This window comes from Danio rerio, chromosome 12 (assembly GCF_052040795.2).
Source record: "Danio rerio strain M-AB ecotype USA chromosome 12, GRCz13ab, whole genome shotgun sequence".
In the NCBI taxonomy this organism is placed as follows: Eukaryota; Metazoa; Chordata; class Actinopteri; order Cypriniformes; family Danionidae; genus Danio; species Danio rerio.
Window position 1 is genome coordinate 780001 of NC_141032.1, and position 27763 is coordinate 807763.

At 38.3% G+C, this 27763-nt stretch overlaps 3 protein-coding genes across 5 annotated transcripts in view; all 3 read right to left on the bottom strand.

The window, feature by feature from the left end:
* Window positions 1-2424, bottom strand: part of wu:fj29h11 — a 71301-nt gene extending 68877 nt beyond the window's left edge. The window contains exons 1-2 of the mRNA XM_087275499.1: window positions 1869-2424; window positions 979-1230 (exon numbers count right to left, since the gene is read on the bottom strand). Of these exons, the coding sequence (XP_087131625.1) occupies window positions 979-1230; window positions 1869-1968 (352 nt within the window). The 5' untranslated portion in view covers window positions 1969-2424. The remainder of the gene's footprint in view (window positions 1-978; window positions 1231-1868) is intronic.
* A 1801-nt stretch (window positions 2425-4225) lies between these two features.
* On the bottom strand, window positions 4226-16611 carry sult2st1 (sulfotransferase family 2, cytosolic sulfotransferase 1). Of its 2 annotated transcripts, none has more exon segments than NM_198914.2 (6): window positions 4226-4599; window positions 6167-6347; window positions 6585-6679; window positions 8281-8407; window positions 8487-8698; window positions 16317-16611. In NM_198914.2, coding segments are annotated over 6 exon segments (864 nt in total). In that variant the 5' UTR covers window positions 16456-16611; the 3' UTR covers window positions 4226-4489.
* Window positions 16612-18998: 2387 nt separating this feature from the next.
* On the bottom strand, window positions 18999-27308 carry sult2st2 (sulfotransferase family 2, cytosolic sulfotransferase 2). 2 transcript variants are annotated; one of them, XM_087275405.1, is made up of 6 exons: window positions 24289-27308; window positions 23842-24226; window positions 23636-23762; window positions 21799-21893; window positions 21034-21214; window positions 18999-19152 (listed from the first exon to the last, which is right to left on the bottom strand). In XM_087275405.1, exons 2-6 carry the CDS (start codon window positions 24040-24042, stop codon window positions 19043-19045), a joined length of 714 nt encoding a protein of 237 aa, XP_087131531.1. In that variant the 5' UTR covers window positions 24043-24226; window positions 24289-27308; the 3' UTR covers window positions 18999-19042.
* Between the last annotated feature and the right edge of the window lie 455 nt (window positions 27309-27763).

Genomic DNA, 27763 nt, shown 5'->3' on the forward strand with positions numbered 1-27763 from the left:
GATTTCAGCTGCTGTCTGGGCCTTCACTGCCCAACTACACCTCCCTTTCTTCATGTGTTCAGTACTGTTTCCCTGCGTCATTTAATTTTATTCCACAGAACTTCATTTGTAAACTAATTAGATTTGTTTTATCTGCATGTTTGGATTTATTTAGTTGTTACCAACATCCGGGGAAAATTTCAAGTCAACGGCACCTTTAGAAATATGTTTTCTGAGAACAATGGTGATGTGTTCGATATTTATTTTGTTTGTTTGTATTTTAATGTATGTTCGTATCGAACTAACTATTGCACCGAGTGTAAACATGTTAGCACCACAACCAAACTTTAACCTCGTGTAGGATTTTCACTGCATTTTGTGACCGGAATAACACACACGGCTTTCTGATGCTACCTGCCGTGTGCATCTAAGTTTCCGGGAAATGCTGAGGGTTTTTTTTTCTCTCATTCGCCGTGCGGTATCAAACATTGCATGAAAAATACACGCTTAGAGCAGCTCCTCGAATCAAATATCTCGTTTGTCGCGAGGGACATGAATGAATTCCCTGAATGAAATAGCCAAACTGCAGTTAAAGTCCAACATTTAATAATTGGCAAATAATTCGACTACAGATGTCCATGTAAACACAGTCACTTTGTCCCCTGTGTGTGTATTTTGACTCTGAAACTCAGTGCGCCCAAATAGACACTCCCACACCATGCCTCTTTTCTTCCTCCGACACTCCCCCCTAAACAGAGCTGGACACGCCCACTTTTCTGACTTTTTCCAAAGTAGAGGTGTGAAAACACCCTGCTGAAACGAGGGGCTTTCATGGCCCTTTAAATGACTTGAGCATTTATTCCTGCTCTTATTTTTGCACTGTCTGTGCTGGAAGCTACCATCACTAACACAAATGTGGAAACCAACATGTGGAAGCAAGAAATCTCCTGATTCTGAAATAAACAGCATGAGTGTAAACAGCAGTGTGTCAGTTCTTACCGTGACCTCTGCGGTTTCTCGGCGAGTTTACAGATCTGATCAGGTTTTTATTGTAAATCCTTTCCACGTAGACTTGATCCCTAATCTGGTCCAACAGCTCCTGAAGGCCTGATAAGCCGTAGCCGCTTAAGGGTCCGAAGCGTTTACCGTAGAATCTCCTGTACATGATGGTTAATCTGGACACCTCCACTCCATTTGGAAAAGTCTCAATGAGCTGGACGACTTCATCCTTCAGCACTTCTAATGAGCCGCCTGATGGACACAGAGTCAATATTCCCATTATGATCAGACTAGGGCTGCACAATATATGGTCTCAGCATGTATATCGCAATGTGTGTATCCGCAATAGTCACGTCGCAGGATATGCAGTGCTGAGGGATTATAGGTGATCAACACAACAGTTGAGAATACATGAGATTTGTGGATTTGAGACATAAACACTCACCGGCCACTTTATTAGGTACACCTTACAAGTACTGGATTACAGTAAACCTGTGTGTATGCAGGGCCGGGTTTAGTGATTCAGGGGGCCTAAGCAATTCCAGCAATGTCTGTCTGTCTGTCTGTCTGTCTGTCTGTCTATCCGTCTATCCATCTATCTATCTATCTATCTATCTATCTATCTATCTGTCTATCTATCTGTCTGTCTGTCTATCTATCCATCTATCTATCCGTCTCTCTATCTATCTATCTGTCTATCTATCCGTCTCTCTCTCTCTCTATCTATCTGTCTGTCTATCTATCTATCTATCTATCCATCTCTCTATCCATCTCTCTATCCATCTATCTATCCATCTATCTATCTATCTATCTATCTATATATATCTGTGTGTGTGTGTGTGTGTGTGTGTGTGTGTGTGTGTGTGTAATGTACAGTACAGTTCAGTGACCTGCTGCTGATGTTGAGGGCTCTTCATCATCTTCATCTTCATCGTCAGGGGTCCACGAGCTCATCAGGGGCCCATTTTGTCTCTGGTGGCCGTGATTCATTTCGTCTCTGTCTTCTGGCGTCTGTTTTCTAATCTAATAGTCTAACAATAAAAGATCTCTCGGCTACAAACCTCATTTAAGTTCATTTCAGCTTTTCCTCGGGCTTTAATGACACTGAACAGCATTAATATAACACGACATCTTAAAATAAATGAAACCCTGTCGTGTTGATGTGTAAAACGAAGCAGTTGATCAATAATTGTACACTGTTTACAAATAAACTACATTCGGGTGTAAACGACGACACGCTTTCAAACAGTTTCGCGGGCAAAACGATCACTTCAAGACAACGATAATAAACTGTAATAAGCATGTGTTATATCGCAGAGCTGTGACTTAGCGCTGTTTTCTGACAGAATAAAGAGTTTTCAGACGGCGGGACAGGCTCCAGTAAAAGATCATCACTCTGGTTTATTCCCTCAGTAGCGCGAGTTGTTTCTAAGCGTCTTCTTCTGTGCTCTCATTCCCAGTCGGTGTGGATTCGCACTGAAAGAGCAGCGCCGACACCTCCTCCCAACGGCCGGGAAGAGTAGTGCTCACATTCACTGTAAAAGAGTTTTCAATAATGTTGACTTCTTGTCATTTTAGCACAAATAATTTTGTTGTTTGTACTATTTTTTTTTAGAATATATTTAAATGAATATTGCTCATTTACACTAGCTGACAAAAGTCTTGTGGTGGATCTCAGCTGTAAGAGCAGCAAATAATAACTCGATTTCCAGTTGATGAGGTGTAAACATGTCAGAAGGTGGATTTCTCTGCTGAATCATCTGCTGATCCCAATCATCACCAATACTGCGGAAGACCTGCTGGAACCCACATGGACCAAGATTCTTACAGAAATCAGTCAAGTTTGGTGAAGGAGAAGTCATGGTTTGGGGTTCATTCAGTATGGGGGCGTGCGAGAGATCTGCAACATCAACAGCCTGAGGTATCAAGACATCTGTGCTGCCCATTACATTACAAACCACAGGAGAGGGACAATTCTCCAGCAGGATAGCGCTCCTGCTCATACTTCAGCCTCCACATCAAAACTCCTGAAAGCAGAGAAGGTCAAGGATTGGCCAGCCCAGTCACCAGACATCAACATTATTGAGCTGATGAAGGAGGAGGCGTTGAAGATGAACACAGACTCTTGATGAACTCTGGGATCCTGCTGAAATCTTTCTTCTTCATTCCAGATGACTTTATTAATCAGTGATGTGAGTCATGTCAGAGATGTATGGATGCAGTCCTCCAAGCTCATGATGGAGTCAGACACAATATTCATTCTGTCTCCACTGCAGCAGGACTTTAGTATAAAATAATTAAAATTAATATATTTAGACATATGCTGATATTTATAAAAGCATTATATATAATTATTTATTTGTTTTAATTGTTTAATTTTGTTTATAAAGTTAATGTTAAGTTAAACTTAACTTTAGTTTTAATTAATAGTTTGAAATTTTCTTAAAATTTAAAACTTAAGACTGACATAAACATAAATAAACAAAAAAAAATTATATATATATATATATATATATATATATATATATATATATATATATATATATAATTTAATAAAATAAAAAAATCTTCATTTTTCATAAAAGCAATAATAACAATTATTATTATTAATTACAATTTAGCGTATTATGCTAGTCTTAATTCAAACTATATTAATGTGAGCAGTATTTCCTTTGCCACCAGCTGAAATAAAGTTTGTTTTTTAGTTAACATTTATTTCATTTCAAGTTTTTTATCTTAATTTTATGGATACAGGTTTAATTAATTTAAAAAAAATGCATTTGTATATGTGTGTAAACAAAGCATTTATTAGACCACAGATGCATGCAATTTAAAATGTGAGCACATAACATTTATTACTTCTTATAACAAAGTAATTTGGGCATCACAGAGGTGCAGTGGGTAGCACCATCACCTCACAGCAAGAAGGTCGCTGGTTTGAGCCTTGGCTGGGTCAGTTGGTGTTTCTGTGTGGAGTTTGCATGTTCTCCCCCTGTTGGCGTGGGTTTCTTCTGGTTGCTCCGGTTTCCCCCACAGTCGAAACACATGCGCTATAGGGGAACTGAATAACTAAATTGACCGTAGTGTGTGCGTGTGAATGAGTGTGTATGGGTGTTTCCCTGTACTGGGTTGCAGCTGGAAGTGCATCCGCTGCAAAAAACATATGCTGGAATAGTTGGCGGTTCATTCCGCTGTGGCAACCCCTAAGCCGAAAAGAAAATGAACGACTGAACGTTGACGAAGCATATTGAATTCAAAGTTTATTGACTGTAATGCAGATGTGATACAGATAAACATCACTATTACTGTGGGAATTAATACACAACAACTGTAATAATCTATTATGAACATCATATTAAACTCCGCTGTCATAAAGCAAAATAATAGAGGAGTATAAAATATGTTTGAGCAGAATAATGTTTATGCTGGAGTGGATAAAACATCTGTATTCTAATCGAGCACCAAAGGCTACAGTGAATGTATGCAGCTCAGGAGAGATCAGATGAGGTGTTCAGTCCCATGGAAAGCTGAACTTCACATCCTTCATCTTCTCTTGATAAACAGCATTAAACTTCTGCTCTTGAGCCGTGCTGAAATGATTCTTCCAATCGCCAACAATTCCTGACAAAATAATAAAACAAAACAATCTGTCATGAATAGAGTAACACATCCATATGGTATCTCACCGGCCACTTTATTAGGTACACCTTACTAGTCCCAGGTCGGACCCCTTTTGCCTTCAGAACTGCCTTAATCCTTCATGGCAGAGATTCAACAAGCTACTGGAAATATTCCTCAGAGATTTTGCTCCATGATAGCATCACACAGTTGCTGCAGATTTGTCGGCTGCACATCCATGATGCCAATCTCCCGTTCCACCACATCCCAAAGCTGCTCTATTGGATTGAGCTCTGGTGACTGTGGAGGCCATTTGAGTACAGTGAACTCATCGTCATGTTCACCAGTCTGAGATGATTGAGCTTTATGACATGCTGCGTTATCCTGCTGGAAGTAGCCATCAGAAGATGGAGACACTGTGCTCATAAAGGGATGGACATGGTCAGCAGCAATACTCAGGTAGGCTGTGGCGTTGATGCTCAATTGGTACTAATGGACCCAAAGAAAATCTCCCCCACACCATTACACCACCACCACCAGCCTGAACCGCTTCTTCTGCAGCCTGAGATGCTCTTCTGCAGAGCTCGGTTGTAGCGAGTGCTTATTTGAGTTACTGTTGCCTTTCTATCAGCTGGAACCAGTCTGGCCATTCTCCTCTGACCTCTGGCCTCATCAACAAGGCATTTGCGCCCACAGAACTGCCGCTCACTGGATATTTCCTCTTTGTCGGAGCATTCTCTGTAAAGCCTAGAGATGGTTGTGCGTGAAAATCCCAGTAGATCAGCAGTTTCTGAAATACTCAGAGCAGCCCGTCTGGCAGCAACAACCATGCCATGTTCAAAGTCTCTTAAATCCCCTTTCTTCCTCATTCTGATGCTCGCTCCGAACTGCAGCAGATCCTCTTGATCATGTCTACATGCCTGAATGCAGTGAGCTGCTGCCCTGTGATTGGCTGATTAGAAATTTGCGTTAACCAGCAGTTGGACAGGTGTACCTAATAAAGTGGCCGGTGAGTGTATATTCAATCTAAAAGGTTGAAGGCAAATAATTATATATATATATATATATATATATATATATATATATATATATATATATATATATATATATATATATATATATATATATATATATATGTATATATGTATATATATACAATATTAATAATAATAATAATAAAGTACAAGTAATTTAGGCTTTCACTGTATATTCAGCATACAGCAGAGTGAGTGTGATCCTCATGAAAGGAGTTGTTTGTGCTCATCTTCATGTCTCATTTATATGGTGCTGTTCTCAGTGACGTGTATTTTTGCAGAGCCTTACAGTCTCTGCATGAGGGCGAGTGTGTGTGTGTGTATTTATATGTGTCTGTGTGTGCATGCATGTTTGTGCGTGTTTGAGCATGAGTGTTTGTGCATTGTGCATGTGTGTGTGTGTATGTATGTGCATGCGTGTTTGTGCATGTGTATGCCTATTTTGCGTGCATGTTAGCTCATGCATGTTTGTGTCTCTTTGTGCATGCATGCGTGTGTGCGTGTGTGCATGCATGTGTGTGCGCGCGTGAGTGTACCTTTCCTCAGGAACTCTGACTTCTTCTGGTCCATGAACTCCTCCGGCACCAGAGAGTAGTTGGACATCTTGTTCTGCTTCATGTTCTTGAACACACAGTGATCTGCGATTTTCTCCACCACCTCTGAGCTCAAGGATTTCCCAAGAAAAGTGGCGATCTTCTCCACGGAGGCTTTCAGATCCTGAGTGAGAAACAAATGAAGGGAATAGAGAGCTCAGAAATGATCAACTTTAGGAGTTTCTTTCTTCTGTTGAGCACAAAAGAAGATGTTTTGAAGAATGCTGAAAACCTGTAACCATTGACTTCCATAGATATGTTAACAGTGTTAAAACATGCTCATGTTAGCTTTTTGTTAACCATAAGAAGTGTGACATGTTAGCCTTGTGTTAAAACATCCTTAAGCTGTGTGTTCACTCACAGAGATCATGTCCTCGTAGCAGAGGTAGAGGATGTGCTCCTGTTCTCCAGCGTTCAGCCAGCTTTTCACATGGTCAAACCAGGAGCCAAACATGACTGAAATCAAAACACACAGACATTCAATCCCTCACAGAGCAAAGAGGAATTAAGATGTTGGTAAATGACATGAACAATAACAATATTACCATGTGGATAGGGTCAAATGGTACATAATCTCCCAGATGAAAATATAATACAGTATACAGTTGAGGTCAGAATTATTCGCCCCCCTGTTTATATTTTGCTTTTGCTGTTGCTTTTGTGCTACAGAAACCCTTTGTTGATTAACTTGTGTGGTCAGTAGCTGGGCCGGTTTTTTTCACCTATGCCATGCTGACTCCAGTACTGAATTTGCATGCTTTGTTTAGTCACCCCCCCCCCCCCTAACAGGACAATATAGACAGGACATCTTTGTCTTAATTCAGACTACAGGCAGCGAATCTCTGCAGTCCCGCCTCCGTTTTCAGATGTCTCCGTTTTCCCTCATCCACACTGAGACGGAGCAGCAGCATTTCAGAATGAACACGGCCTCTCCAGCGTTTCCAAAACGCTCCGTTTTCGGCACTCGAAAACTCCGGCGTAGTGTGGACGGATGGCGTAACCGTGGCAAAACTCATGCATTTTAAAACGAATATGCATTAATGTAAACGGGGCCTAAAGATAGGGTCACACTGGACTTTTCTCCCCACTGACCTACATCGATCCGCATGTGAATGCGTCAGATCGGAAACGCAAGGTCATGCGTCAAGTTTCGCAGGTCGCTGCGGTGCAAAGTTCAAGCTTGGTGACCTCTGACCTGCGAAATCGCATCACATGACTGCATGAGACCAATCGAGGACCTAAACATGACCTCTCTGGACAGAAATGCAAAAACATGGAGCAATCGCTCGCTTTTTTAATGTCTAATAATCTTGTTTAATCCCGCCCCTTTTCGCAGCGCCACCTGATTTTCGCATTGTCAAACTCTAGTGTGATCGCAGCTTAACACACAGTTGTTGCTGAGTCTTGTGTCCTGTAAGTGAACATTATGAGGTGTTTTTCCTTGCCTTGCTTCCCATGTCAGTCCTTGCTTTGTTTTGTTTGATTATGCATGCTGCCTGCGACTACGACTGCGACTCTGGATTGCCCACACACATCTGTTAGTTCCCGTATCGACCTCTGCCTGTCTGACCATCCTGTTTAATAAAGACCTGCATGAGGATGCTCACTCCACTGTCCAGCGTCAATGTCATGGTTACATCAGTCCGTTTCGTTTCTGTCAGCTTTGCGCCAACTGTTTGGCGCCATCTAGTGTCTGAATAATACATAGTGTACGATCCATTCAGCCGTTTTAATTTAATTAAAGGAATTAATAAACTATTACGGCTCAGATTGATGTTTGGTGATGTTCTTGTCAGGTGAGGAAAACACTTTATATCATAAATTAATCAGGAATTCAGTCTAATCAAACCAGATCTTAAATATATTTGTGTATTTATGGCAGTTTTGGTGATTTACGTGGTGTAACAGTTCATCAGAAGCACCTGAGTGGGCTTAATCCAAACTAAAAGTCTCTGTGCAGACAGCTTTGGTGATTAAAATAAGAGTAAATACTGAAAGACAAGGAAAAACGCTTTATTTGAGCTAGTAGTTAACTATATTAACACTGAAATCCTTACTTGTTCCATCCAGGAACTTCTCCATGAACTCGTCTTGTGTTCCCGGGCTGACCAGGAATGAGGCCATCTCATGGAAGTGATATGAAGAAATGAAGACGTCTTTGGGGTTCCTCATGACATACAGAACCTGAGGAGCACACAGTCACCTCAGTGAAGTCTATTAGAGCAGTGCGGTGTGTGATTGTCAGGGGTGAGCATGTGTTTACCCTGGGCTTGATCTTGAAGTAGGACGGGTTCATCATCTGGTGGTGAAAGTGAGTGGCGAAGATGCGTGGCGATGCTCTCTGCTCTAAACTCAGCAGAATGGCTCGATGCTCCTCCAGCCACGGCACTCGGTCCCAGTTGGGCACGGTCAGAACCGGCGTCAGATCGCCCTCGCTCACTACCAGGGGGACGATCTCCTGCATCCATGTGGTGCCTGAAGCACAACACAACACACCAGCATTTCACCACATTAACAATAATGACCACTGAGGATGTGGGAAACTGAGTTTGTGGGCTCGGGATCTCGTAAACATGCTGACTTTTGAGAGGATGAAAGATATCAATAACTATACATTTGAGATGTTTGATAAAACATTGGGACAAATATTAGAAGACCTTTAATGCATTGGAAGAAATGCAAGCATAACCAATGACCCCTGTCAATAACAGTAATTAAAGATTGAGTGTAATTCATAATACATAATGTTTTTAATAATGTGTCCAAACTATTATTTGACAATAAAACTATAGTCAAGATGATGCATTTTTCTGGTAATATAAGAGCAAGGTTACTAAATAATTACCTTTAATTCTGCATTACCTGACCAGCTCAATTATATTTAGCTTTCGTGTGTATTTGACCCTCTGTGTTCTGTTGCTCTGTTATAGGCTAGTCTTTGTATATATTCTATTTTATGTATTATTATTGTATTGTATTGTTATTTTCTATATTTTGTTGTCGTTTTGTAAAAAGCATAAAGCAAATAAATAAATGTAAAAAAAGACAAAAAAAACAAAAACAAAAAAAACAACAACAACATATATAAGACAGTGCTGTCAAACACATCCAAAATAAAAGTTGGTATTTAGGATTTGTGCATTGTGTATAGTATGTATAGTATATAATTATAAACAAACACACATAAAGTACAAAAGTATGCAAAACAAAAATAGTGACATATATATATTTATATAAGTGCTGCAAAAAAATATTTATCACAATTAATCACATCTGAAAATAAAAGTTTGTATTTAATAAATATTTTTTGTTTGTATGGTGAGCTTTTGTAATGTACTATGTGCCGTAAAATAAGAATAAAATACAAAAATATGCTAAACAAAAATATTTACACGTTTATTTCAGTGTTGCAAAACAACAATTCACAATAAATAACATCCACAATAACAATAACTGAATTCAAAGATTTGTGTTTTGTGTGCATTTATGTAAATACATGAAATTCTAAAATATACTAAATCTAAAATATTTGCATTCATATTTAAGTATATTCAAACTTTTTAAATTTGTAGCAGATATTTTTAGAATTTGAATAGATAAAATATTTCTCACATAGACAGACAGATGGACGGACGGACGGACGGACGGATGAACAGGCAGTTGGATGGATGGATGGATGGATGAATAGATAGATAGATAGATAGATAGATAGATAGATAGATAGATAGATAGATAGATAGATAGATAGATGGATGGATGGATGGATGGATGGATGGATGGATGGATGGATGGATGGATGGATGAATGGATGGATGGATGTAAGAATGGATCCAGCCGAGACTCGTACCAGCGACCTTCTTGTTGTGAGGCCACAGTGCTGACCACTGGGATTTGGTTTCAGTAGTAAGGTTAGCACATATAGCTATATCTGCAATGGTGCTCATAATCGGCCTAGTTTATTCCAGTGTTTGGGTTTTCAGTCTTGATTTATTTCAGTGTTTGGGTTTTCAGTCTTGGGTTCTTCTTTTTCGGTTTCTGGTTTCCACCATGAATTGTCATTTGAGTGCATCTTTAGTTTAAACTCTTATAGTTCACAATAATTAAAAATCTAAATAATTTGATCATCGTCCTGTACATCTGTGGTGGTTATATAAAAGTTGACAAAACAAACGACTGATTACTGCGTCACACTGACCTGATTTGGGGAAAGTGACGATCAGGATGTCATCCGGACGGAAAGTGAAGTCCTCGTAGTATTTCAGGCTCTCAGCTGGGTGCACGAGTGTGGTCAGAAACACACCTTTATGCAACGTAAACAGCTCTGATTCCGACATTTACTAATAATGTAATACTACTACTACTAATAAAGCAAACGTAGAGCAGAAACTGGAGTTGAGTGTGTATCTGGAGACTCCGACAGACCTGCAGGGTGTCTGCGCCGCGGCTGCAGTGTGTGTTCCTGATGGACACCCTGCACTTTGTTTGGTTTTAGTGTTCTGCTCTGGTGAAGTGCAAAAGCTCTCATGCCTTTATTCGCATCATGGTGTCTTATTTTAAGTTTAGTTTGAATTGTGCACAGTTCATGCAGTACTTAAACAGGGAGACGGACAGTGAGTCCCTAACAACTTCCAGTTCTGAATCCACAATGTGCTGTCGTATTCCAGTTAACCATCACTAGGAATCTCCTGTCTGTCCTTAACTAGATATTAAAGTTCGAGGACAGACTTTAGAGTGGCTTGTGAAAGCCTGCCGGAAGACTTTTATTTGGTTTGAAAAAGTATAAAGTCGGCTAAACGCATGTTTAAAGGGCAGCTACACTCAAAAAAAGCAACTAGGCATGTATTGGATTTACAAAATAAAAATTTGTCAGATTGAAAAGAACAAATCAAGTTTACGTATGTTAAATGATTAATTCTTGTTATTTGAAACTGAATCAAGATATAATCAAATGAATTTGATCAGAACATGTTGATTCAATGAGACTGAGACGCTTCAAATCAACAACTCTCACTCTGGAGAGTCACTTCGCGCATATCAGTAGGTGGCGGTTGTGCGTTTGGATGTCACCATACGAAAACAACTAGAAGAAGTATCACCGCGTGTTTTCGGCACAGTTTGGGAATTGGTTTTCCCAAGAGCTTGAATGTTATGCATGTTATGTTGTTATGTTTCCTGTACATTTTATACTTTTACATTTTGAATAGGAGTACCAAAGTGAAGAAAGCTGTTTAAACTCAATTGGTAAAAAAAATGATGTTAGCGTCCTACAGGTATTGCTTGGGGATCAGTTTTCTTAAGAGCCAAGGTTATTCTGTTGGCTAAATGTTTCTTATACATTTTATATTACATATTACAATTTTGGATATTATATAACATTTTGTATCCGAATATTAAAGAAGAAATTTGTTTAAATGTGATTGGTGCCTGCTAAAGGCTATAATAAAAGAAATATATATATATATAACATGTTTTCTGTCCTTTTTGTGTTGAATTACTTAATTTTAAATGTTGCTTCATAGTATTGTCATTTAAAAAATGTAATTTAAACAACAGGGCGAGGAAGTGGCGCAGTGGGTAGCATGTTCGCCTCACACTAAGAAGGTTGCTGGGACGCTGGTTCGAGCCTCGGCTCAGTTGGTGTTTCTGTGTGGAGTTTGTATGTTCTCCCTGCCTTCGTGTGGGTTTCCCCCACAGTCCAAAGACATGTGGTACTGGTGAATTGGGTAAGCTAAATTGTCCGTAGTGTGTGTGTGAATGTTTCCCAGAGATGGGTTGCAGCTGGAAGGGCTGATTTCTTTAATCCACATACACAAGAAAAATAAAGCAGTGACGCAGGATGAAGGAAAGTAGTGGAGTAAAAGTACAGAAACTGCACTAAACGTACTCAAGTGAGAGTAAAAGCACACATTTATAAAACTACAATTCCTGAGAAAAAGTAACTGATTACAGTAATTTGAGCATTGGTAATTATAATATAATAATGTAATAATAATATTGGATTCGTCCATATTGATGCCAGATTAGCATGACTATTGTATCTGTATCAGTGGACGGTGTGTAGACAAACTCTTGTATTTTGGAAATGCTTAGTGCAAAAATACAAATAAATAAACATAAAATATTGATGAATTCCGCATCATGTCTGATTCCTTCCAGTAACATATACTGCAGTTATAAACAGAGATGTGCTTTTGTTTCACACAAGAAAACACTGCGTAATGCTGCATGTTGTTAGTGTGTTTTATCTCATTGTTTTCTGGGTGATAATGTGTGTGTGTGTGTGTGTGTGTGTGTGTGTGTGTGGGCTGTCCACCTTTGCTGGTGTTCTAGAAGAATGAGTTTATTTGAGAGCTGAATAAAGTGTGTTGGTAGTTGTAGTGTATTTTAAATGTGAAATGAATTTGTCAAGCTGAAAGTCAGTTAGGAGAGTTGTGTGAAGAGTTTTGCAAAAGTGACCTAAGTATTGAGAAATGTGTCCTAGCTTCTGTAAAAAAAAACTGTAACCAGCCTGAGGTGCGTTTCCCAAAACCACCATTAGCCAACTAAGGTTGCAAGTTCCGTTGTTACAGACACAGTTCGTTGATTTGCCATTGCTCAAATCCTCTGCTCCAACGAACATTCGCAAACTGCGTCGCAAACTTGAGCACTTGAAACTGCAGCTCTGGAGGTGTAGTTAGGAACAGTTCCTGGCTGTGTTCTATTCCCACTTACCCCCCTATGCCCTGTTCATTTAGAACATTCTAACATTTAAAGTTGGAATTATGAAAAATAAGGGCGAGGCAGTGGCGCAGGAGGTAGTGCTGTCACCTCACAGCAAGAAGGTTGCTGGGTCGCTGGTTCGAACCTCGGCTCAGTTGGCGTTTCTGTGTGGAGTTTGCATGTTCTCCCTGCCTTCGCGTGGGTTTCCTCTGGGTGCCACGGTTTCTCCCACAGTCCAAACACATGCGGTACAGGTGAATTGGGTAGGCTAAATTGTGTGTGTGTGTGAATGTGTGTGTGGATGTTTCCCAGAGATGGGTTGTGGCTGGAAGGGCATGCGCTGCATAAAAACTTGCTGGATAGGTTGGCGGTTCATTCCGCTGTGGCAACCCCGGATTAATAAAGAGACTAAGCCAACAAGAAAATGAATGAATGAAAGTGAAATAACTCTTTGGTGTATTTTGCAGCCAGTTTAGAGCAGTCATTTCATCCTCTCAGAGAATATAGTAAAGGTTTTCTGAGTTGTTTATTAAAGGATTAATTGTTTAATGTTTCGTGGCTTGAATAAAAAGGTAATGCAAAAACACATACTTTAGAAACAAAAGTCAAATCCTGGACATGAGGAGATTTAGATGCATATATAAGTGCCAAAACAGCACATGTCTGTGGGTCTGCAGAGCATGTGACTATCTGTGGGAGTGTCTGCAGTTCTCACGCACACTGAACGAGCAGCAGCCTACGAAATGAGTAATCATCAAAGATTTTCCACTGGTTAATCGATCGCAGATGTTTGGGTAAAGAAGTAAAAGGATGATAATAGTAAAAAGAAAAAAATGTCACCAGATATACTTGGGTGGCTATTAATATACCTGGATGGCCCGGCTGGATCAGTTGGTGTTTCTGTGTGGAGTTTGCATGTTCTCCCGGTGTTGGCGTGGGTTTCGGGTGCTCCGGTTTCCCCCACAGTCCAAACACATGCGCTATAGGGGAACTGATGAACTGAATTGGCCGTAGTGTATGAATGTGTGTGCGAATGAGTGTGTATGGATGTTTCAGTAGCTGGAAGGGCATCTGCTGTGTAAAACATATGCTGGAATAGTTGGTGGTTCATTCGGCTGTGGTGACCCCTGATGAATAAAGCGACAAAGCTGGAGGAAATAATAGATAGCAAAAAAACTAACAATTAAAAATGATTAAAGTTTTAAATTTAAATATCTGACCACGCCCCATCCCCCACTCGACCACGCCCACTCTGGCAGTAGCTTTTTCCAAACTGTGTACAAAACCAACCAGTTCTGAAACGCGAGATTCGTGACCTTTTAAGCAGTTCAAAGCACGCACAGCCATGTCTCCATGTTATCTACATTCCAATCCACAGAACGGCATGTCCTGAAGAAAACACCCGATTGTTATCAGCCAAAATATACAGCATTGTCCAGGAAAAGTCGGATACTGCCTTTCTGCATTCACTATAATAGGCTAATAGCTTGAATTCTTTTATTAATTAGCAATAATTATTTTGTTTCAGTAGTTTGCACAACAACAACAATTAATTCACAATCAATTCATTTAAATGTGCTTCTTTACAGAATAAAAGTCTGGCGCTTTAATATGGAGCCCCTAAAGGGACATTTGCAAAGAAATCATAATGCTTTAATGCTTTACAATGCAGCTGATTTGTTGGTACAACATTAGTAAACTGCTTTAGTTTAATCTCTTATAGTTCACAATACAAAAAATCTAAATAATTTCATCATCCTCTTGTACATCTGTGATTATATACACGACAATCAATACGACAAATCAAAACACGGTCAGCTTTTACATGCAGAACAATATAAATAAATAATAATAACACAAGTTTATTTTCTGTATAAGAAGACAAAGTTTATTTGTAATTAATAAACTAATAATGCATTAATCTCTGTTAATACTCTGTTAATATTAGAGTTATATTTAATATGTGTATTATTATACAGCCTTTCTGAATGTTTTTCCTTTATCCCTGTATGGTTTTTAAGTAATAAAAAGCCTAATGATATAATAATAGGCATAATGATATTAATAATGATAATAATAGCAGCAATAATAATAATATAATATTATAAATAATGGCATAAATAATAATAATAATAATATAGCAGCATTAATAATAATATAATAATAATAGCAGCAGAATTAATAATAATAATAATAATAATAATAATATAGCAGCATTAATATTAATATGATAATAATAGCAGCAGCATTAATAATAATAATATAAATAATAATAGCATAAATAATAATAATGATAATAATAATAGCCGTAATAATAATATAATAATATAAATAATAATAATAGCATTAAAATAAAAAATAATAATGAAGAATAATAATAAAATAGCAGCATTAATAATATAATAATACCAATAGCAAAAAAATACTACTTATAATAATAATAGCAGCAATAATATAATAATAATAATAGCAGCAATAAAAATAATATAATAATATAAATACTAATAGCAGCATTAATAGTAACTATAATAATAATAATAATAATAATATTTTAATAGCAGCATTTATACTAAAGTAATAGTAATAATAATAATAATAGCAGCAATAATATAATATTAATAATAATTATATAATAGCAGCATTAATACTCAAGTAATAATAATAATAAACGCAGCAATAATAATAATAATAATAGCAGCAATAATATAATAATAATAATAATATAATAGCAGCATTAATACTAAAGTAATAATAATATCAGCAATAATATAATAATAATACAAAAATAATAGCAGCAATAACATAATAATAATCATAATAATAATAGCAGCAACAATATAATATTATTATTATTAATAATAATAATAATAATAATAATATAAAAGCAGCATTTATACTAAAGTAATAATAACAGCAGCAATAATATTAATAATAATAGCAGCAATAATACAATAATAATATTAATAATAATAGCAGCAATATTATAATAAGAATAATTATAATAGCAGCAATAATAATATACTAATACTAATATAAATAATAGTAGGCTAGTAGAAGCTATTACTAATAATAAACATTAATCCTATGGTAACCCGGAAGGAAGATTACATCGCTATGTATCTACCTTCATTCTGCGTGTAGAATATTATTCCCATTAGCTATTATTAGTGATATTAACACGATTTCTACTACAACTACTAACATTATTAATAATACAAACTTTCCAAAACTTACAAGAACCTGGAAAAAAGTTTTATAGGGAAAAACAAACTTGTGTGTGTCGAACGCAAGAGTTCAACGAGTTTCCCATAGCACAACTCTGCAGCAGGCGCATAGTAAACACGGGTTTATAACACGGCACTGCTGATAAAAGTCTGATTAATGTGTGACTGACCTGATTTAGGGAAAGTGATGATCAGGATGTCATCCGGACGGAAAGTGAAGTCCTCGTAGTATTTCAGGCTCTCAGCTGGGTGTACATATGAAGGCACTAACACACCTTTATAAGAGGAATACAGCTCTGCTTCCGTCATTTTCTGTCAATATAATACTAATAAAGCAAACGTAGAGCAGAAACTCGAGCTGTGTGTGTATCTGGAGACTCGGACAGATCTGCAGGGGTTGTGCGCGGCGGCTGCAGTTGTGTTCCTGACGGAGACACCGGTTCTGTGCAGCGACTGCGGTTTTGTTCCTGACTGAGACGCTGATTTATTCCCTCGAGGAACACTTGTTGTTTTGTTCTCTGTTTTGTTTTGTTTTTTTAACATAGTGTTCTGTGCTGGTGACACGATAAAGCCCTCATGCGTTTATCACCATCATCACTGGTGTATTTATTTTGTAGAACAGTCCTAGCATAACTTGAATTAGCCTATACATTGACATACATCGATCGAGCAAGTCAACTTTTTCGGTAACGTTAGTTTGTGTAATATGTTCTACAGTGAATCATATCTGTGTTTATATATTTTAATTCAATCAAGTTTATTAATGAAACAGTTGAATTTTCTGTGTTTGAGAAATTGTAGCCTATTCTGACCTACGGTAACCTACTTAGCACTGACAATCTATTCCAGAGGTTACTGTGGGTCAAACTATGTGTCTATGGTGACTTTAATTTTAGATTACATGTAGAAACAAACACCTGTTTACATAGTAAAGTGTAGTTTGAACACTTGTGTTGTCTATCGGACTCTGTGCTTTATCTGCAGTTTCAGTCAGACTGTTGCGCGAATATACATTTACAATGGTATGATCCATTATAGGGGTGGTCAAATGTATATTTATATTATCTATTGTTTTAATTATTAATAATATTATCTAATATACAGATAAGTGAAAACTATGCACAACAATTAAACAGCTGATCCTTCATTACATCTAGTTTTTACGTCTTTCAAGTTTCAATTAAGGGAGTCACCCCCCCAAACCCCCCTGTAGTTCACTCAAAGTGACTATTTGCTTACTATTACTCTGCCTCAAGCGGTTATAAACCTAAGACATGTCAAAGAATGAGGACAACCTAATCTTTGACCATAGCAAGAAAAACAAATACTATCTACTTTTGTGTTCAACAGAAGAAAGAAACCAATAAAGGTTTGAAACAAGTAAATAATGATTAAACATTTTTATAAATGATAATAAAACAACATTAATTATCTTTTTTATATTTAAAATTTTTAATTGTTCAGTGAACTATCCCATTAAAGCCCTTCCATTTAAAAAAATCCTAATAAAATGTTTTTCAAAACTGCTATAGTATTTACAATAAATTATTGTATTTCATGCGGGATGCTTAAAATGTCAGATTTTAAAGGCTACATTTACAGAATTTAGCCAAATAAATTAGTTTCTTTAATTTAGCAATCTGTAGTAAAATACTGTAGTGTTTTTGGACCATACTACTGAATTAATCTGTAATGGGGATTCTACAACAACTACAGTAAACAACAAATATACGTTTAACACACATAAATAATAATAAAAAAATGGAAACAGGCTGAATTATGAGAAAATAATGCACAATAATGGTGATGGTGATGTAAAATAGCTGTAAAATAACTGAAATCATTCAGCGGAGTGATATGGACCTGTAATGAGCTGTAAACCTGCTGGAACTACTTTAGCTGTGCCTTTATCTGACAATAACCAAACACATTATGGTCCATTTCCACTGAGTGGTAAGGTATGGTATGGTTCGGTACGCTTTTATGGCCGTTTCCACTGTCAAGAGGTACTAAAAAGCAAACTGTATGGTACCATTTTAGTGTGCCCTTTTGAAAGGGTACCTAGCACGACAAAAAGTTACCAAAAGCCGGAGCAAGGCGCTGAGCGCTATTGGTTTACAGAGAATGTCGCTAGCGCGTGCACAAGCTGGTCCACTTCACAGCATAGATGGCATCATGAAGAACATTATGGAGAAATACTGAAGCAACATCTCAAGACATCAGCCAGGACATTACAACTTGCCCACAAATGGCTCCTCCAAACAGATCATGACCCTAAGCACACTGCCAAATTAGTTCAAATGTGCTTTAAGGACAACAGAGTGAATGTTTTGGAGTGGCCATCACAAAGCCCTGATCTCAATCCTATAGAGAATGTGTGGGCAGAGTTGAAAAAGCTTGTGCGAGCAAGACAGCCTACAAATCTGACTCCGTTACAGCAATTCTGCAAGAGGAACGGGCCAAAACTCCTGCAAACTATTGTGAGAAGCTTGTGGAAGGAGACCCGAAACATCTGACCAAAGTTATACAGTTTAAAAGCAAAGCTGAAAATACCAAGGAAATGTGTGTAAACTTCTGACTGACTAGAAAATAATATCAAAATTCTCTCACTATTCTGGCATTTGGCAAATGTAAATCATTCAGGTAATCCTAATGGACCTAAAATAGTACCACGCCCACTAAAAGGTTTACCATTGGTACCCTTTTGACAGTGTAAATCCAAGCCTGATAAAGGTGACCCGTACTGTACCACTCAGGGGAAACGGGCCAAAAAACAGCTCGTTAGCCAATCAGAACCATTTTATGTAATTAGCAGTATAATCGTATATTATTATTAAAAGCAATCACCATAGTGGCTGTGCACCAAATGTTTATTAGAAGCAGACAGTAATGGATTTCAGTCCCATGGAAACTTGAATTTGACATCCTTCATTTTGTCGTCATACACAGCATTAAATCTCTCCTCCTGGGCCGCGCTGAAATGATTCTTCCAATCGCCAGCAATTCCTGACAGCGCAAAAACAGGAAAAGACAACAGCGCGGGTGTGAACACTGAACAGCTGAATACACAATAAAGTAAAGGGATCATTCACTCAAACATCCTTCAGTCCTTTCTATTGTACACGGTGCTGTTGTTCACACAGCTCCTCTTTATTATTATAATTACAGTGCTTTTACATAGATTAACTAATCATATTAAAGCTAGGCTTATGATGCTGTCAAATTTTCATGTTGTGATTAATTGCTGAAGCGTTTATCACAGTATATACAATATTATCTCTTTACCCAAGCAAAAAAAAGGTAACTTTAGGAGGTATAATAATACAAACAGTTAGTATGCTGCTTTATTTTATAGACACGTTCAGGAGTAAATGTTTTAAAGGACACCTATGGTGAAAAATGTACTTTTCAAGCTGTTTGGACAGACGTGTGTGTAAGCATAGTGTATATACTGTCATGTTGGGCTGATATAAACACACACAGTCCTTTTTTCTTTCAATTTAACAACATAACAAATGTTTCTTCCGCGCCACAGAGAGTGTCTGGTGTGCTGTTTCGCGCCGCATTCAGTGCCTCAGTCAAAAATAATTCAATGTGGTGGTTATTAGTCTCAGTGTACAAGCTCGGCACTTGAAACTAGCACACAGTTGGCTGTAAAACTATTCAAAGACACAAATGATCAACCCGGCCTCATTGTGGAAACGTAGCCCCGCGGACGTTTCTGCGGACCGCGATTTACATCCCGGGAGGTACGTATTCGAGCGTTTTTTTGTTTTCGCCGATCCGCGAGAGGCCGCTGTGCGCGCTTTTTCGCGTCTCGGGCCCGCGCGAAAAGCCACCGGATCGGGAAAAAAAAAAAAAAAAAAGGCAAAAGCCCTCGTCTTCGATTTCGACCGCGTTTTAGGATCCCGCCGTGTTCTCGCCCTCATTTTTCGGATTCCGTTTTTCGTCTCACCTGATTTCCGGAACCTGCTGTTCCCCGGACTCGATCCCGGTCGTCGTCCACCGCGGCCGGCTCTTCCTCCTCCTCCTCGTCCGGGGCCTCCGCTCCGCCGACGCAACGCTGTGAGCTAGGCGGACAAACTGATTGCGTCGGGAAAGCCCTCCACTCGGAAGCGAGCCGTCGGCCGGCAAGCGCGAAGAGGAGGGGCAGAGCGGCGCCACACCGCCCAGCGGCGTTCGCTCAAAAAAAAACAAACGCGGCCTTTACGTACCTCCGGCCACGTAAATCGCGGTCTCCAGAAACGTCCGCGGGGCTACGTTTCCAGAATGAGCTTGGGTTGCAAATGATTGTGTACTCTCTGCTTGGTCTGTGTCAGAGTCGTACATGTACGGCTGAATGCTGATCCTCTCACTCCTACTCCTTCTCTCAGTCTGCCTGTCTGTTGCAAACACAGAGAGCTCTTGGCTCCGCCCACTTGTTACGTTGGGCGGGAAGCCGAAACTAATTTTCATGTGAAGCAACACGCCCCTAAAACAGCGAGCTGTGTACACGCCCACAACATTCATTCATTCATTTTCTTGTTGGCTTAGTCCCTTTATTAATCCAGGGCCACCACAGTGGAATGAACTGCCAACTTATCCAGCACGTTTTTACACAGCGGATGCCCTTCCAGCCGCAACCCATCTCTGGGAAACACCCACACACACTCATTCACACCCATACACTACAGACAATTTAGTCTTGCCAATTCACCTGCATGTATTTGGACTGTAAGGGAAAGCGGAGCTCTCTGAGGAAACCCATGCAAACGCAGGGAGAACATGCAAACTCCACACAGAAACACCAATTGACCCAGCCGAGGCTCGAATCAGCAATCTTCTTGCTGTGAGGCGACAGCACTACCTACTGCGCCACTGCGTGGAATTATGCATACAGTGTTTTACCTTTCCTCAGGAACTCTGACTTCTTCTGGTCCATGAACTCCTCCGGCACCAGAGAAAGGTTGGACATCTTGTTCTGCTTCATGTTCTTGAACACACAGTGATCTGCGATTTTCTCCACCACCTCTGAGCTCAAGGATTTCCCAAGAAAAGTGGCGATTTTCTCCACAGATGCTCTCAAATCCTGTCAAAGAAATCAATCATGTTTATAAATATGTACCAGATCAACAGAAATGAAAATACAGTTATTTATTCAGATTTATTTATTTAAAATAGTCTAAACAGTTCCAAAAATACTTGAAGAAAGTAGCAAATCAATAAAAATAAAATGTAAAAAATGACAAAAATGTTAGTTGACGTTTTTCTAGTGGACTTTGGTCAAGGTTAGCTGTCGATAAAAGGACCGAGATTACATTAGAGCGACCTTGAACGAGTTGGAACGGTTTCATAATGTTTAATATGACGACAAACACACACTGACCTGCAGAACAATGACAAGCTGATAGCACGCTTATAAATGCATGAAGACCAGAGAAATAACGTATGCATACTAAAATGGTCTATTTAGGATTTTATGCATGAACACACAACGGTTTATCTATAGATGAAATGTTTTAAAATGTTGAAGTGGTAAATAATTGACTGACTCCAGAGTTATAAAGGTGTTAAAATCACGTCTCTTGGGAAACTCCTCTGCTGAGAGCAAAGCGTTGGATTAAAGTGAAGATTACAGTGTTATCACGAGATTATGAAAGCACAAATACTCACATTGATCATCTCCTCATAGGAAATGTAGAGGATGTGCTCCTGTTCTGCAGCATTCAGCCAGCCTTTCACATGGTCAAACCAGGAGCCAAACATGACTGAGGGGCAGAGGAGGATCATGAAAACTGCTATTATCACATTTAAAAACCAAAACTGAGGCACTAATGGGAGAAAAAAATTAATGAATGAAGGAAGGAGAAAAGAAAGGAATGAATGGAAAGAATAAAAGAAAGAATAAATGAAGGGAAAAAAGAATGAATGAATGAATGAGCAAAAAATGAGCTAATGGAAAGAATAAAAGAAAGAATGAAAGAATTAATTAATTCATTCAAGAAAAAATAAATCAATAAATAAAAAAAATAAAAAATAAAAATTAACCAAAAACCAGTAAAAAGAAAATAAATGAAGAGAAAAAGTAATGAATGAATGAATAAACGAATCAATGAATGAATAAATATAAATGAATGAATGAAGGAGGAAAGAAAGGAGCGAATGAAAAGAATAAAAAAGAATGAATGAATGAATGAATGAATGAGAAAAGAAAGGAGCGAATGGAAAGAATAAATGAATGAATGAATGAAGGAGGAAAGAAAGAAGCGAATGGAAAGAATAAAAAATGAATGAATGAATGAATGAATGAATGAAGGAGGAAAGAAAGGAGCGAATGAAAAGAATAAAAAAGAATGAATGAATGAATGAATGAATGAATGAATGAATGAGAAAAGAAAGGAGCGAATGGAAAGAATAAATGAATGAATGAAGGAGGAAAGAAAGAAGCGAATGGAAAGAATAAAAAATGAATGAATGAATGAATGAGAAAAGAAAGGAGCGAATGGAAAGAATAAATGAATGAATGAATGAATGAATGAATGAATGAATGAATGAATTAGGGAAGAAAGAAAGAAAGAAGCGAATGGAAAGAATAAAAAAGAATGAATGAATTAAATAATAAAGGAGGAAAGAAAGGAGCGAATGGAAAGAATAAAAGATTGAATGAATGAATGAATGGAGGAAAGAAATGAGCGAATGAAAAGAATAAAAAAGAATGAATGAATGAAATAATAAAGGAAGAATGAAAGGAGGGAATGGAAAGAATAAAAGATTGAATGATTGAATGATTGAATGAATGAATGAATAATTGAATTAATGAATGAATGATTGAATGAATGAATGAATGAATGAAGGAGGAAAGAAAAGAGTGAATGGAAAGAATAAAAAAGAATGAATGAATGAATTAATGAATGAGGAAAGAAAGGAGCGAATGGAAAGAATAAATGAATGAATGAATGAAGGAGGAAAGAAAGGAGCGAATGGAAAGAATAAATGAATGAATGAATGAATGAATGAATGAAGGAGGAAAGAAAGGAGAGAATGGAAAGAGAGAAAGAAAGAATGAATGAATGAAAGAAATAAAGGAGTGAATAGAAATAAATAAAAGAAAGAATGAATGAATGAATGAATGAAAAAATAAATCAATAAATGAAACAAAAAAGAAATAAATAACTAATTAACCAAAACAAGTAAAAAGAGAATAAATGAAGAGAAAAAAATAATGAAAGAAAGAATAAATGAATGAATGAAAAAAGAAGAAAAAAATAAATTAATTAAACAAAAGAAAATAAATTAATGAAAGAAAAAAAGAAAGAACAAAGAAAGAAAATGAATAAATGAATGAATGAATGAATGAATGAATGAAGGAAGGATGGAAGAAAGAAAGAAAATAAAAGAATGAAGAAAGGAAGAAAGAGAAATAAAAGAACAAATCAACCATGAAAGAGAGAAAGAAAGCTTTGCTGTAGTGAGAGATGTTGAAGCATCTCGAGAGCTGAATTAGTCTCACTGTTTCCATTCAGGAACTTCTCCATGAACTCGTCTTGTGTTCCCGGGTTGACCAGGAATGAGGCCATCCCATAATAGTGGAATGAAGAAATGAAGACGTCTTTGGGGTTCCTCATGACGTACAGAACCTGAGGAGCACACAGTCACCTCAGTGAAGTCTATTAGAGCAGTGCGGTGTGTGATTGTCAGGGGTGAGCATGTGTTTACCCTGGGCTTGATCTTGAAGTAGGACGGGTTCATCATCTGGTGGTGAAAGTGAGTGGCGAAGATGCGTGGCGATGCTCTCTGCTCTAAACTCAGCAGAATGGCTCGATGCTCCTCCAGCCACGGCACTCGGTCCCAGTTGGGCACGGTCAGAACCAACGTCAGATCGCCCTCGCTCACTACCAGGGGGACGATCTCCTGCATCCATGTGGTGCCTGAAGCACAACACAACACACCAGCATTTCACCACATTAACAATAATGATCAGAACATTTCAATTAGTGCCGTCAAACACGATTAATCCACAATAAAAGCTGGTATTTACAAAATGAATGGGTTAATATAGTGTGTTTTTGAACTATAGTGTACGCAGTATATAAATACGGGGCTGTATATGGCTGCATACAAACGAACACTACAGGGTGGTATGACGCCACAGACAAATTCTGCTCTCTTGTTTTTGCTACTGCTAAACACATTTTCCCATATATACGGCTTTTCTGGCATGACCAGTTTGCTCGATAGCTCGCCTTGTATGGTGTTGAACTTGGAACACAGAGCAGAGCAAACCAATATTCCAGCATGGCGAAGGATGCGTCCAGAAACCAGGTAAAACAAACCTCAATGAAAATGTAAAAGCATGCAACTGTGATGTGCTTTTCTTCACTAGCTTGCTTTTGAAAACACTATTGGTTGTGTTAAAGGAAGCGGGTGTCGATAGCCAGCTGATATATTATGCAAATGTACACAGGCAGAAGATTACACAGTGGCCTCTAGTAGATTTATGACATGAATGCTGGGCTAACATGCTCCAGTAACGTATTTGAGATTGTCAAAAATCTACAAAGCGGCCTGTAGTGGGTTTGCGGAAACTAAAACTGCGAGAAGACATAGCCCTGGGCTTATATTTCATGGTTCTCAAAAATGTAGCCCTGGGCACGTCTCTAAAAATGAGCCTGGGTTCAACACGTCAACCGTAAAATTACAAATGACAAATGTTCCTCTTCCCAACAGGGAAAACCACCGACGATCAAGAATACATGACTATATGCTGTCACAGCTTGGCGATCAAAAAATGACATTATAATGGGAGTCAATGGGCAAAAACAGCACCAACAGAACCAAAGGAGAGGACATTTAAACAATACACAAGGGTTATATATATATATTCATTCATTCATTTTATTTTCAGCTTAGTCCCTTTATTATTCAGGGGTTGCCACAGTGCAATGAACCGACAACTTATCCAGCATATGTTTTACACAGCAGAAGCCCTTCCAGCTGCAACCCAGTACTGGGAAACACCCATACACTCTCATTTATGCACACACTAAAGACAAATTTTAACTTCGGACAATGTCTTTGGACTGTGGGGGAAACCGGAGCACCCCACGCGAACACAGGGAGAACATGCAAACTCCACACAGAAACACACACTGACCCAGCTGGGACTCAAACCAGTGACCTATATATATATATATATAACCCCTTTTAGTAATAAAAAACAAAAGAAAGAAGAAAATAAAAAGGAGGCGGTGGAGAGAAAGAAACAAAGTGGTGGTCATGGGGTTACAAAATCAAGTCACAATACATTTGAAGAACATGATCACATATTGTTTACGGCACACTCAGTCCGCTTCTCCCTGTATTTGTTGCCCTCTTTTGAATCAAGTCTTTGGTCAGTCTCTCCATACAGGGTTTTTCCTTTACAATTCCTGCCCATTGAGCCCTTGTTGGAGAACCTGAAAAAAATGGTTCCAACTTTTGACAGCAGTCAAAACGATATAAGATTTGACCACCCTACTGAAAAAAACCAGCTTAAGCTGATCAGGCTGGTTTTAGCTGGTCACCCAAGCTGGTTTCCCAGGCTAGTCATAGCTGGTTTTCAAGGAGTTTTGACCACTTTTTAGCTGGTCTTAGATGGTCAGGTTGGTCTTATCTGGTTTTAGCAAGTTAAGCTGGTCTTTGCTGGTTTTACTGGCCAAGATAGTCTTAGCTGGTTTTAGCTGGTCAGGCTGGTTGTCAAGGAGTTTTGACCACTTTTTAGCTGGTCTTAGATGGTTTTAGCTAGTCAAACTGGTCTTAGCTGATTTTAGCTGGTCAAGCTAGTCTTAGCTGGTTTTAGCTGGTCAATGCTGGTTTTAGATAGTTTTAAAGGGGTTTTGGCAACTTTTTAGCTGGTCTTAGTTAGTAAGGTTGGTCTTAGCTGGTTTTAGCTGGTCAAGCTGGTTTTAGCTAGTCAAGCGGGTCTTAGCTGGTTTTAGCTGGTCAATGCTGGTTTTAGATAGTTTTAGAGGGGTTTTGTCAACTTTGTAGCTGGTATGAGTTGGTCAGGTTGATCTTAGCTGTTTTTAGCTGGTCTTAGCTAACTTTAGCTGGTCAAGCTGGTCTTTGCTGGTTTTAGCTTGTCAGGCTGGCCTTAGCTGCTCAGGCTGGCTGGTCTTAGGTGGTTTAGCTGGTCAGACAGGCTGGTTTTAGCTGTTTTCTTTCAGCAGGGTAACATATTTCACAGATTTTTATACTTGTAAAATACTTGTATGCTGCTGAAATGGTTCTCCTGATGTTCTCATCCAAATCCTCAAACTTCTTCAATAAATGGGAGGAATTTAAGGCAGTTGACTGTCAGTGTGGTAAATAGCTCTGAAACATGTAGTGATAGGCTAAACACTGAGCAACTGTCTTAAAGCTTAGTGTGTTACTGTTTTATAATTCCCACATTCAGACATTTTCTGAATAATGAAGTTTCAGAAAGGTAATCTGCTAATTCTACTAGTGAAATATTATATTAGAAACCAATGACTATCAAAGTACATTACTCACAATCAATTAAATGGTGCTAATGTTGTTTTAAAGCCATACATAAGTTACTCCAAATACTCTTAAGTAACGTTATAAAACCTACTTCTTAATAATCTACCCCGCTTTACTAATGCCCAGCTCTCCCCTAAAGTCAGAATTCTGAGGGGGAAAGTTGCAATTCCCGCTTTTATCTCGCAATTCTGAGAAATAAAGCCACAATACATTTTTGATCGTTTTTATTCAGACTTCAGAGGCGGGAACGGGCTTCCATAGAAACCCAACGGACAGCAAGTAAACAAAGAAATAGCGGGAGCGGCGTCGGCTGTTAAACAAGCTTCAGGTTTGCTTTTATCTCAAATACAGCTATTAAAAGTGCCAGACTGACCTGATTTGGGGTAAGTGACGATCAGGATGTCATCCGGACGGAAAATGAAGTCCTCGTAGTATTTCAGGCTCTCAGCAGGGTGTAAATGTGTGGGCACAAACACACCTTTATGCACCGAATACAGCTCCGATTCAGTCATTTTCTGATCAAATAATGAAGAATTAATCTAGAGAGCAGCTGCAGATGATCAGAGGAGCAGCACATGTGCGGTAATAATGGAGTTACACCTTTAGTCTATGGACTTCCATCCAAAATCAACTGTGGAGTCTTTCACAATCAGGACATTGAGTCCATCCCCCTGATAGGAGAATTATTGCCCTGCGGTTGTATTCCAGCCACAAAATGACAACAGAATCCATCAAATTCTGGACCTTGAACATTTTGAGGTGACATAAAAATTATGATAGAGGTATTTGGTTTTATATTCGCCATTATTTTTTTATTTATTAGTCTCTATATTGTTTGTTTGAATGTTCGATGGGAATTAGCATGCAGGTATGACAACACGCACTATCTTGTTGACTGTGAACAATGCTGTACTTTAATAATCACTGGCTGCTATATGATTTCGCTATTTAGACATTTTATTAAGGAGAATGTCTGAATATCTGAATATAAAACCAACTTTACCTCTATAATTAAGAGGGTTGGCAACACTAAATTAACCATCATTGCATGTTTTTGTGGATTCACTGAACGCTTTACTGATTTAACATCTTTGCTGTTTAGTTGTAACTAGCA